The sequence below is a fragment of the Micromys minutus genome (assembly GCF_963924665.1).
Source record: "Micromys minutus genome assembly, chromosome: 6".
NCBI lineage: Eukaryota > Metazoa > Chordata > Mammalia > Rodentia > Muridae > Micromys > Micromys minutus.
In genome coordinates, this window is record NC_137975.1 from 64,663,592 (window position 1) to 64,677,130 (window position 13,539).

The window sequence follows — 13,539 nt, forward strand, 5'->3', positions numbered from 1 at the left end:
TACTTATTCAGAGGACAACTTTGGTTCCTGGGACACACATCACAACCACCAAGTCTGCAAGTCCAGCTCTAGGGGAACTGATGCCCGATTTCTGCCTCTGTGGACACTGCATTCACACACACACACACACACACACACACACACACACACACACACACAGGATCGAAATGAATCTAAAAATATGTGAAAGAAAAAAGTAAGAGAAAAAAAGACCTGTAACTCAGGAGCCTGAGGCAAGAAGGTGGCATCCTGCTTTTGGGACAATAGTATGTTTACAGCCAGCCTCACATCATGGTGACTCCGTCTCTAATGCAAAGCTAAAAGGAAGGCTGAGGGGATAGTTCCTGGTAGCAGGTGTCCCTACGGCATGCACAATTTTTAGTGCTGTTCCATCCCCAGCACTAAAAATGAAACTAGAGAGAGCTGGAAAAGAGGAACCCCAAGCTCAGGAGTAGTGGTAACACAGCTAATGTAAATGGCCATGGGTTAGTTGGCTGTTAGAGTCTAAGGAGTACGTCCACTAATAACCCAGTGTCCAGCACTTCCATACTAAGTCAGATATTCTGAGGGTAGAACTTATCCATCTGGCATTAAGATACAGAGAGGGAGGGGAAACTATGAAAATACAAGGAACATACATGAACAGTAACAAAATTAGTTTCTTGTTGGAATCTGCATGCATGTGTATTTGAAATATTTTCGTATAATGAAGATATAGTGAGGTTTTAAATAAAAAGCGAGGACCTATGTCATTAGCATCCTACACTCCTACAGTAAAACTCTCTGTTTTTTAATATAGGTCTTTAGGAAATACTACCTTTAGATTCCAGCTCCATTTTCTTTTTCTTGGCCCATATGTTGTGATAGTTTTCGGCCATCATCTCTGCCATAGCCTGCAATGGACAAAATATTAAGGAGTCAGTTGCTACTTCTGTAAAAGCGCACAGAGCTGTCTTCTCAGGCGGGACACACAGAAATGTCTTAGCACTGGAAGGAACCTAAAATATAGTCAAACACAACCCTCTCGCTTGGAAATATAATTCCATATAATTTTAATGATTTGAGGAATTACATGGTAAATATCTCCACACTGTGGATTTGATGGAAATAAACTTTGTTTCTCATTATACTTAAATGTGTCTTTTGTTAATTTGACAATGAAGCTTCGAAATAGCTATGAATGTGAACAGAAAATAGACATAAATACAAATTTGTGTTTTAACTCAAAGTTTTATAAACCAACCTGTACCTTCTTAAATAATTAAAAGAAGAACACAATATAAACAAATATTTTACTTCTCGATCATTCTTTGTCTAAATTAAATGGAAAGGATTAGAATACACGTGTGATCTTTTCTGAGGTCTTGTGAATTTTGAGGGAAAAAAATTCTAATCTTCTTGAGCTCTTCCATAGTCGAGATTACAATGTCATTTTAATTGGTTCTTACATCAGCAAGAATGGAGAGTAAGCCAAATATTTTACCAGCACATAAAGTTCATCTTTATAGCCTTAGTTCTCTTGAACTAACATTAATCATACCAGGATCAATGTTCTACGCTGACCTGGTAATGTAAAATCTATGGAAATAAGTGTTTATCTTTCACTCAAATAATTCATTCCAAAACACACACCCTAGTGACACAGAGCACACAGGGCTATGGATGGGACAAATGGGATGCCATCGATTTCCACAGATGAGTAAACAAAAATATTCATTCTTTAATATGAGCAATTAAGGTGGTCATTAATTAAGGTGGTATTCGTGATCATTTATTAACTCTTTTTTTCGTGCATTTTAAAATTTATGTGTGTCTCTGTGGGTACCCACAAAGAATGGGACACCTACAGTTTGTGTGTATGTGTGTGTGTGTGTGTGTGTGTGTGTGTGTGTGTGTATGTGTGTGTCTGTGTATGTGTGTGTGTGTGTGTGTAAGTTAGCACTCATGGTGACCAGGAGAGGCCATCACATCCTCTGCATCTGGACTTAACAGATACTGTCAGCTGCAGACACTGCTGAGAATAAACTCAGTTCCTTAGGAAAAGGACAAGTGCTCTTAACCACTGATCCTTCTCTGTCTGGGGTGGAATGGAGCAGGATGACAAGAGGTTCCATCATGGGACTCAGAATGGGATGTGTCAACTGCTGAATAATCTCCACTTAACATTTTAGACTGCGGGGAACAACAGGAGGTGTTGGGGATTTTCTCTAATAGATTTCCAAATAGCATGGGAATTCCCACATTTGATTATAAGATGCTACAAGTTCCCATACTGGTTTTGATTGGGAAACAAAGATGCCAACAGCCAATGGCTGGGTAGGTAGCCTGAGGTGGGGCCTTGAGATTGTGTTGGCAAGGGACATAGGAAGGAGAAGGTCACCATGATTCGAAGGAAAACAGATCAGATTTAGAGCTGCAGAAGAAAAATCATCTGAAATGTCATTGGAAAGGGATGTCCAGAAGGTAACAGGGTATCAAAGATATTACAGAGATTTAGAAAGTGTTGAGCTAGGAGTACTAGAAGGAAATGTATGCTAGCCAGGCAGAAGATTAGAACTGTCCGGCTATTAAGCTCGTCACAGCATATCAAAATTAATGTGTGTGTGTGCATGTCTTTCATTAAAGAATTCAAAGAGCTCTTGCACAGATGCAATGTATGACCCACTGAGAGCCAAAGCAATTTAGCAAACTCACAGCTACAGTAGGCATGTAGGATGGAACCACAGCTGAAGACTTGTGACAGCTTATGTTATCAACTTTCAGAGCATTAAAAGGTCGTTGTGTAATAACCATAAACTCAGTGGACTGATTCATCATGTGATCACCAAAAAGCGTTACATGCTATAAAGTGCATTGGAAAGCCTTCCAGTTTGCTTTTTATAAGTGAGCTTTAGAAGCTATTGTGAAAACCCAGATACTTACATGCAGGTCTCGAGAGAGTGTAACGTTACTCATGTCGATGGCACGGGGGCTATACCCATGTGCAGCATCTATAGACACCTGGATGATTTGTTTAAAAAAAAACAGTATCTCATTAAAAACTGCAGAAAGAGCCTTCAGAAACAAAATGCAAGGTTCAAACCATCAACAAAATAACTTCTAGGGATCCTTAAATTAAGTTTTATTTGATTGTTTCAAAAGCACATATGATCAAATAATTAATCTTAATACCTCAGGGATAGACAGTCTAAAATGTTAATCATTAACAGTCAGCAGTATGTCCCAAGTACTGCAGTGTTTTCCCAGCCAAGGGGCTTTGAAATTTTCCAACCTTGGTTAGCTAAAAGGAACAAAGTGTCCTTTACAAGCATATGTGTGGGTCAGTTGTGAGGATAAACACAGATTGAACAACTTCACCATGTAACATTTACTGGCTCATAGGGAAATCTTCAATGATCCCACTTGCCTTATTTCTACACGTTTGCTTTGCAAAACTAGATATAAATACTTATGTTTATAACTATAGATTTCTGCTGCTCTCAGAGAAGCTCCTTTTACGGTGGGCAATTGCTAGTATATAGACTCATGATTGATCCATTGACCCCCTATACACAAACACACACATACAGAGACAGAGAGACAGACACACACATATACAAACAGACACACATAGACAGACACACACACACACAGCTGACTCCCCACACTCAAACACACATATACAGATACAGAGAGGCATACAGACATACACACATAGACAGACAGACAGACAGGCACACACATACACACAGCTGAGAGAATATCACAAAAGTCAGAAGGATTATAAGATCGAGAGGCTGAAGAGGACTGAGGAAGGTTGTCTTCTGGACCTCACTAGGCCACTGAATACAAGAACTCTTGGCAGCTGTGGTTACCTACACAAGTGAATAGGAAATGTGCATGTGTGTCTGTGTATGCATGCATGTGTACATACATATGTTTGTATATGTTTAAATGGCACAAATAGTTCGTTTGTCCTGTGACTCTCACCTGGCTTGTCTGAGAAATGCGCCGAGTCCGGTTGTACAGGGCCATGCTGTCTCCCTCCCGGGTTCTCTCAATTCTCCAGCCCCATGCCAGCATTGTTTTTAAAGACTCCTTGATTGGCCAACGATAAATTTCTTTTTCCTAGAGAAAAAAAAATTATCAAGCATTAGTGGTATCTCGAACCCAAACTGAAAATTCAAATACTTAATGGTTTGTTCTGAAACAGACTGCCTTCATAAAAAAAAAAAACAATTATGACAGGATCCTTATAAATAAAACCAAAAAAAAATTTTTTTTAAAAAAAGAAAACATTCAAGGGAAATGTCAAAAGCTGAAATGTTACCCAACTAGGACTGGTAAGGAGAGAATCGACTCTCACAATTTGTCCCCTGGCCACCACTGCATGGCACACATGCATGCACACATTCATACATGCAGGCATGCACATACAAATACATATAAAAAATTTTAAAGAAAGTAATACACAGGCCTCAGAAGATTTAAAGTGAAAAAATGTATTAGGCCTCATTTTATGTTGTTACCTTACACCTGTCACTATGTTTGTAGCATTTCCTATTATTTCTTATTAATGGCTAAACATTTTAAATATTGAGGCACTCTTTTTGCAATCGTCTTTGATAGAATAAAAAAAAGATTGTTGATAAAAGGAAAGATAATAAAGATTTTAGTAACAAAACACATAACAACCCAAACATAATACTTCATAAAGTTAAGAGGAAAAAAAACAATCTCTCACCTTTTCAGACAAAAGTTTAAATGGCTTCATTAGTGGCTGGATCTTAGAAGAATCTGAATATATTTCCCCATAAATCCATCCATTCGCCAACTAAAACAAACAAAATGTTAAAACATAGTTTTGCATATATTGATTTTGATGATTTTAGGTGTGCATGTGCTTAGAACCCATTTTTCAACAATAACCCCAAAGATTAAGTAGGATTTAGAAAATGATGAAGGTCTAGTGTTTCTTTTCGTGTGGCTGGGGACTGGAGGCAAGGCTTTGCATGTAAGGGCTCTACCACTGGGCTGCATTCCCAGGACTCTTTCCACTTTTTATTTTGAGATGACAGCTTACTAAGTTGCCTTGAATCCACTCACTCACTACCCCAATGCAGACCTTGGAGTTAAAATTCTCCACCTCAGATTCCCAAGTACCTGGAGTTACAAGCCTGCACCACGGTGACCTGGCTGAGGTCTGAATGTTATCTAACAGTGCAGAGTTCCACTCTTAGTACTACATTCAATAGGCTCTTGGAATGAATTCCTTTGACCAGAGATTAAATGCATCCTATTTTCCTAAAACGAACCAGGCCTACACCTGTGCCCAATGCTTGCTTCCCTACAATGAGGCTATAGGTACCAAAGAATGACAACTGAAATTATTTATTCTAACACATCTTAAGCCCCAACCTGTGATGTATGCATTTTTATAAAAATTTGTTTTAAATATGTAAGTTAGGAAGACCTCAGAATAACAATTCCTGAGCACTTATTTCTGTATCCCACTACCAGTGAATTCATCCTCCAATAAGTTGACCATCTTGGATTAGCATCATTTGTCTATACTAGCATCAGCTCTCAGAAACTAGGTAGCTACACTACAACTGCTGAGGACTCCCCTCCCAAGGAATCGCAGCTCCAGCCCAGCCACCTAGTGTTCAATGAAGTCACTCTGTCAATGTGACTCTTGAGTGAGTGTTCCTGATAAGACTTAATTTCTACAACAAAGAATCACACAACTTATCATAAAAACAGAAAAGTATTTCTATTAGAAGGGAAGAGATGTGTGCTCTTGGCACAGTGGGGAACAGAGAGAGCATGAGACTGTGCTGGCGAGTGTTCTGTCAACTTGACACAAACCAGGGTCACCAAGGAAGAAGATCTTCTTTCTCAGCTAAAGATCCGCTACCATTTGACTGGCCTAAGTGTAGGGGCATTTTCTTCATTACTGATTCATGTGGGAGGGCCTAGTTCATTGTCAGTGGTTCCATCCCTGGGCAGGTGCTCCTGGATTGTATAAAAAGCAAACTGAGCAAACCACGGGGAGTAAGTGTTCCTCCACAGTCCCTGCCTCCGCTCCTGCTTTAGTTCCTTCCCTGTCTTCTCTCAGTGATCAACTATGGTCAGGCCTCATAGGTCAAATAAACCCCTTCCCAAGGTGCTTTGGGTCATGGTACTTATCAAAGCAATAGACATCACACTAGGAAAGGGACTGGCCATGCCACTGGCTTATCTCCAGACATGAGTATCCTTTGGGTCATTCCCTGTCTGCTTTTCACTTTCAGACTGCAAATGTGTATGTTGGGTTTTTTGCTGAGTCAGCTTGATTTCTTTTTTGCTCAGTCAGCTTGATTTCTCTGACAAACTATGACCATCATTCTCTCTCAAACTGAAACTAAACTCAAATAAGAACATCTGCAACTTCAGTTTTCTCAATGTATTGTTTTCCTTGGAGATACATTTTAGCAGATGTGTTCAATTTTTAATAAGCTATATAGATCCACTTGGGTAGATGCATAGAAAGTATAAAACCACTAAAACTTAAGACTCTTCAAGTGGGTCCGGAAGATGCCCCTTCAAGGGGGTTGGTAAAGTACTTACTGTACAAAGATAAAGATCCAGGTTTGGATCCCCCAAACATATGGAAGAATCTGGGTGTGGTTGTGGTTGATGTCTATATGCAAGTGAGGGCAGGCACAAGATAAGGAAGGCAAGGCCTGTGATTGGGCAGAGAAAAAGATTTCAGGGGACCATTCACTGGGAGAGAAGTAGCCCAGTCTTTCGGGTCAAAGAGAGGAAGAGATGAGGCAGGAAAGAAAGACCTTCCTTTTGGATGGGAAGGAGGAGGGAGACGATATGTAGGGAAGGTTCCCGTTTTAGGTGGCGAATCCACTGGGATCTACTACCAGAGGATGCATTACAGGACAATTTGTCTTATCTAGGTGGGCAGTTTATATTATTATCAATTGGCTCTGAGTTTATTGTGTGGACATTTTGTAGGGTGAGAATTTACGGATATAAATGTGATTGATAAATTACAAGCCTTAAGAGTTTTGATTTTACCAGGTTACTGGGAATTGTGACAATAACCACAGGGGGTAGATATGAGGAATGTGAGCAGGGTCTGCTTCAGTGGAGAGACCACAGGGGTCAGAGACTAGTGAAGAGGGCTGCTGCTGTCAGGCACAGAGAACAACTGGGGGTAGCATCCTGTGGTGCATGAAACCACCATGCTCTTCTAATATTTACTGATACACGTGGTATTTAGTGCGTGACCATAACCCCAGCACTTGAGAGGACAAAGGCAAAAGGAATCCTGGAGCCCCCTGGCCAGTCTGAAGACTCTGTAAACTTTGTTCTGAGGGAAACTTTGTCTAAAAAGCTAAAGTAGGGAAAAGATATCTAACATTAACCTCTGATCCTTACATGCACACACACACACACACACACACACACACACACACACACACACACATTTTCAGTATTGTTTATCAAATATAAAACTACCTACAAAAAACAGAGTCTGGTAAAGGGTTTTTTTTTTTTTCGAGGCAGGGTTTTTTTACTGTAGTCCTGGCTGCCCTGGAACTCTCTCTGTAGACTAGGCTGGCTTCAAACTCACAGATATCCACCTGCCTCTGCCTCCAGAGTGCTGGGATTGAAGGCATGCACCACCACTGCCTAGCTAAAAGGTAAACCGATTTTTAATGAATAGTCCCCACTTTCCCCTGAAACCCCACATTAGGAAATGATACTCAGAGTTTAATGACTTAATCTTTATAAATGTAAAATTTTTGGATTATGTCATTTCTTTATTGTGAAGAAACTAGCTAAGTAGGAACATGAACAACTTGTAACTAAATGTCTGCTAACTTTAGTGAAGGTCTTTTTTTAAAAAAAAAAAAAAAGAAAAGAAAGTTAGGGCTGGGGATGTGGCTTAGTGATTACAGAGTGACATGGTGGTGAACTCAGGGCAGTGAGGATAGGCAGATCCATTGAAATGAAATGGCAAATTCTGGAGTCACTGAGTACCCGGTCTCAAAGGAAAAAGTAGAGTGATACAGCCAATCAAGTCAATCTATGACCATAACACATACACGTGTAAACTAACAGAAATTCACCTACAGAAATAAACACTGTACACATGCAAAGAGGAATTTGGCAAACTTGTATATAGTTAAGCAGCACCCAGTCGTTCACGGTGGCAGCATTGGATGGGAAGACAGCACTTGTAACTTTTACCTTGTCCATGGACCATTTATCATGGGAATGTTCTGCATATTTGTTAATGAAGTATTCCAACTTCTCAGGAATTGTAATGCTACAAAAAAATAATAAAGAAAAACAGTTTGGTGTTTTTACCAAATTTATAGGCAATTGCATTCATATTTACTCACAGATGAGTAATATTAAGATTCCATTCAATCATAACTGTTAAAAAAAAAGACTGTTGTAACAAACGATTGCTTCTTCACTTTTACAAACAAAGTCAAGCAGATCATGTTTTATTCATCTCAAACTGAGACATTTTTAGTATAAAAAAGGTATTAAGAAATGTATTAGTTAAACTATATTAAAAATGAAAACAAAACATTATATAAGAAAAGGAAAATAAACCCAAACCGGTACTTAGTAAGTCTGAAAACATGCTTTTCTTTTATACTTTTTTTGGAGTGATTTTGTCTTTTAAAACTGTGTTTGTTGAACTCTGAATGAACAATACAGTTGATTTTTTAATCTGCTGAATTTTTAAGTTAATTTCAAATAATTAGTTATATATTAAGATTTATGATATTAGTTCTCCATATAGACAACATTACCAAGTTACTAATTTGTGCTACAGGTAAAAATAAGTAACAGAATTATGCTTTATTATTTCACAATATTCATTTTTTATTTCTTTCTTGTTTCAATGAATTCTATTCATGTCCAGCATGAACAACTGATAAGTGTCAAGACTTATGGATATCAAATATATCAATGGAGAGAGAATTAAATACACATTCCACTCCATAATAAATACAATTTACTAGAGCAGTTAACTTTGAGAATTGAGTTCTAAATAAAATCCTACATAATACGTTGATTTTCTGGTCTTTGTCTACAAAGTTATAGTTAGTAACTGACAAACACATACTCAAGAAGCAATATTTTTTTAAAAAACCATATCCAGGTAGAAATTACTCAAACCACCATGCAAACCTATAATGAAGAATTTCCGTAGCGAACAAGTCTGAATAAATGATCATGCATGCGCAACACTTGTTAGCTGATTGGATTCCATTAATCAGCAGCCAAAGCATGATGTTGTTCTTCTGAAAACCCTGGATTATTCTGTATGTGAACAGACCAGAGACTTACCTATGCAGATTGTAACCCTGTGATGTTTTGGTGACTTACTTTGAAAGAGATATAAAAGACCAAGCACATAATCCAAATACTCGGGAGTGGACTCTTTTCTCACAGGACTGTCAGGTAATTCAAGCAAGTATATTTTAAAGACATTCTTAGATTAATAACACATCACTTGGGTTGATATCCTGATTGGTTTGGAGAGCTAAATAAGCTGGGAGCTACTCTGGAGCCTCAAGGATCAGTCTCAGACTGATTCAAGGAGGCTGGTTAATAACCAGCACTTGACTATCTTGCTAATTAGTCTTGCCAAGTTACCAAGAACCAGGAAATTAAAGAGAAGAGGCCCTTTTTTATTTGTTTGTTTTTTGAAAATTCTGAGTTGGGGTACTACCTGAACTTCAAATACATGAAGCACCCATGTATCTCATTTGTACAACTTAGGAAACGAAATGCATGTACGAAGCTTGGTAAAGATCATATATTTGTTCTTTATGTAAGTCTTCCAATTCTGTCCACATCTTACTATATGCTTAGTTCTTTGTGCCAACTTAATATTCCTTTTGTTTCTTTGTGATGTGTGATATTGTCAAAGAGGCTGAATCCTGGCTAACTTGCTGTGATGGGTGATGCTCTTGTCACTCACAGGAATGGGAACAGTTTGAAACTAACCTCAGTTAAAGATGTTAGGTAAGGGTGGACTGTGGTTACCAATATACATTTCAGTTCAATTTTCAACTAAATAATTAAAATTTCTCATGCACTTTGTAGAGTCCCTTCTTCTGGATATTATAACATGGCTATCCACTGAGACTTTTTCAACACAGAATGCCCTAGAGGGCACGTTTCTATTTCTGGTATTGGTATATTCACCATTAATTTTACTGCCATCTGAAAAATTGAAGGGACTCCTACTCAAAGAGGGCATGTACCAGAGAAAGTTCACTTCAGTACCTTATTCAATTTCAGACTTCACACATCATTTACAATAAAAATCTGCTGCAATAGAAAGAGTCCATACTTTGAGGTATCAACAGGTTGTGGGTTAAAGTTCCCTTCAGAATCCATGGATGACTGTTTTTCCATCATACTGACATAGTTTGACTCCATGTAGTCTGGAGGTAAAGCTCCCGCAACTGCACTCAGGCAAGGCAGGGCCAATTTGAAAAGCTCTTGTTCGTATTTCTGGGAAGAGAGAAACAATGGTAAACTATTATCTATGTGACTCCTGTTGTGGCTTGTTGATAAGTACCCCCACAGATTCATTTGTTTGAAACTTCATTCCTAATTGATGACACTATTTTGGAAAGTCATGGAACCTTTACAAGGTGGAGCTTTGTATAGAAGGTCACACACTGTGTGTGTCCCTCTCTCCCCAAATCTTGTCTACCTCCCCTTCCCTAGTTTCCTGACTCCCCTCCAAGTCTCACTTTGGCTGTTATATCTTCCGTGTTCTGATGGACTAAGTGGCTTCTGGGACTATAAGACAAAGCTTTTCTTCCTCTAACTTGTTTTGCGAGTTAGATTTTCCATCACCAACGTCAACCAACCGCATGCTTGATTTCCTACTTTTCTCTACTACTTTAATTTCGGTGTTATGATCACAAAGAGTATGTGATAATAGTAATTAATAAAGATCAATGGATAAAGTATTCTCAACACGCACTATTAAGAAGTGCTTGCTGACAGGAGCCTGATATGGATGTCTCCTGAGAGGGCCTGTCAGAACCTTACTGATACAGATTAAGATGCTTGCAGCTAACCATCAGACTGAGCAGGGAACCCCAACGGAGTAGCTAGAGAAAGGACTGAAGGGTCTGAAGGGGTTTGCAACCTCGTAGGAAAAACAACAGTATCAACCAACTAGAACCCCCAGAGCTCCTAGGGACTCAACCACCAACCAAAGAGTACACATCAAGAGACCATGACTCCAGCCACATATGTAGAAGAGGATGCCATTGTCTGCACCAATAGAAGTCCTTTGTCCTGTGAAGGCTTGTTTTTCAAGTATAGGGGAATGACAGTGTGGAAGTAGGTAGGTGGGAGGGGGAACATCCTCATAGAAGCTGGGAATGGGGGCAGAAGGAGAAATGGGAGAAGAGGGAACTGGGAAAGGGAATAACATTTGAAATGAAAATACATAAACTATCTAATAAAAAACGGAAAAAAAAAGGAGGAAAACAAAATTAGGTAACTTTCCATTGTTTTGCTTTGTTGAAACAGGATTATACCCCATGACGGAGACCCAACTGGAGCCCATGCTGTCCTTGAACTTGAGATCCACTTGCCTGAGCATCTTCTGTGTTGAGAATATAGGTATTCACCATCAAACCTGACACTACTCAGGTCTTGATCAGTAAATAAATTGACCCACTATAAATACCATCTTACCAAGAAACTGAGGCTTTTTGTAGATTTGTCAATACCAACAAATCCCTACCCCATCTTCAGTTACCTTTTGAGACAAAGCATCAAAAATTCCCCAAAATAATTTTCTTGATAAATGAAGTTCTTCTTCTGAGGCAGCACCGAAGTTGCCCCACCCTCCAGGTAGGCAGTAATATTTCCAGCATCTTTCATAGTGATTGGTCAGCAGCTGCATGAGAAAGTAGTCATGAAATTGTCAAGCTAAAACATCTTTTTAATGTGAATGCTATAGTATCAGGTTCAGGGAAGAGAAACTCTCAAACCTATATGAATATTTTGAGAAGAAAACTACTTGAATACTATGTTTCTTTCAAATTGGGCACTGATTACAATACAATGTGTGGACCAATATTCAACTTGTAAAATGTATCTTGAGGCAGGCTAGAGAGATGGCTCAGTAGTTCAGAGCATTTTCAGCTCTTGTAAGAAGCCCATGTTTGGTTTCTAGCACCTACATCAGGGATCTCACAACCATATATAATTCTAGTTCCAGGCATTCTATTGCCCTCGTCTGGCCTCAATTCTTACTGTACTTACATGCACATGCACACATAGACATATACTTAATGTATCTTAAACATATTCTTTTCTGAAGTTATTTAGATATTCATATACCCCAGAGTTTTTGGTCCTTTAATTTCATATACTCATAATTATGAGACATGTTCTTTCCTGGACTTCATACACAGTTATCTCTTAGAGTCCAGAAATACTGAATGGAAACCTTGCTTCCGTGGATATTTTTGTTTTCTCTGACTTACCAGTCAACTGTGATGATGTCAGACCTTCAACTCTATAAATAAACTCTGAAAATGGCTCTACATTTGTTTAGTATCTACAGGTGCAGTCTTTGATCATTCTAGTTTCTATCACTATGAACATTTTTTAGTTATTTGGTAGCATTTTAAAAAAATTTATTTGTGATCCATATCTGTCAAGTTAAGAGAACCAGTATTAAAGAGTCTATGATCCTGCATTGCTTATTTAAGGGTCTTTATACTTCCCTCCTTCTCTCTCTCTCTCTCTCTCTCTCTCTCTCTCTCTCTCTCTCTCTCTCTCTCTCTCTCTCTCTCTCTCTCTCTCTCTCTCTCTCTCTCTCTCTCTCTCTCTCTCTCTCTCTCTCTCACACACACACACACACACACACACACACATGATTAGTAACAAAAAGTCAGCCCAAGAAAACAGGGACCACATAGTGCCAAGAATTTCTCATGCTTACCTTAAGAGGCATCTTTGCATGCTCATTCAACAGTGGAACATCAAACACCAGCCTTCGAAGTAGGTGTTGCATCATAGCAGGTCGCAGTTGGCTGTTGGAACAAGGCAAAACTCAAGACTCACACATTCACATATCAGACGACAAAATTTAATTTTGGATATATAAACTACTTGAGATTGATTTGCATGTTAATCTCAAAGACCATACCATAGAGAAAATTGGCACTTACCCACATATAGAGAGCAGGCACACTTCTATGGCGTCCCGCTGAGCTTTGGTGAGGGAACATCCCTTAGAGAGTCTATACACAGTGTGTAGCAGTGAGTCAATGAGGGAAGCATGGTGCTCTGTTCCAGCAAACAGGGGAGCACATCTTGTTAACAAAGGCAGCACAGCTGTGCAGAGGTACCTATTGAGGGCCAAGGCCATGTCTGTAGCACTTAGTGCAGCCTAGAGAAGAAGGAGAGGACACAGCCTTGTGTGATCAGCAGAGAACTCAATGTATTGCCTGCCATGATATCTCCCTGTCTGGAAACAACGACAGAGCATGG

The 13,539-nt window shown here is 39.1% G+C and overlaps 1 protein-coding gene across 1 annotated transcript in view; it reads right to left on the bottom strand.

Moving 5' to 3' along the window:
• RYR2 (ryanodine receptor 2) overlaps nucleotides 1-13,539 on the bottom strand; it is a gene marked incomplete at both ends in the record, with an annotated part of 539,514 nt that overhangs the window by 130,210 nt on the left and 395,765 nt on the right. Inside the window, 9 exons of the mRNA XM_080918509.1 lie at nucleotides 818-893; nucleotides 2,923-3,000; nucleotides 3,970-4,107; nucleotides 4,724-4,813; nucleotides 8,230-8,308; nucleotides 10,361-10,524; nucleotides 11,795-11,935; nucleotides 12,989-13,079; nucleotides 13,218-13,438. Coding sequence (XP_080774635.1) covers nucleotides 818-893; nucleotides 2,923-3,000; nucleotides 3,970-4,107; nucleotides 4,724-4,813; nucleotides 8,230-8,308; nucleotides 10,361-10,524; nucleotides 11,795-11,935; nucleotides 12,989-13,079; nucleotides 13,218-13,438 — 1,078 coding nt within the window. The remainder of the gene's footprint in view (nucleotides 1-817; nucleotides 894-2,922; nucleotides 3,001-3,969; nucleotides 4,108-4,723; nucleotides 4,814-8,229; nucleotides 8,309-10,360; nucleotides 10,525-11,794; nucleotides 11,936-12,988; nucleotides 13,080-13,217; nucleotides 13,439-13,539) is intronic.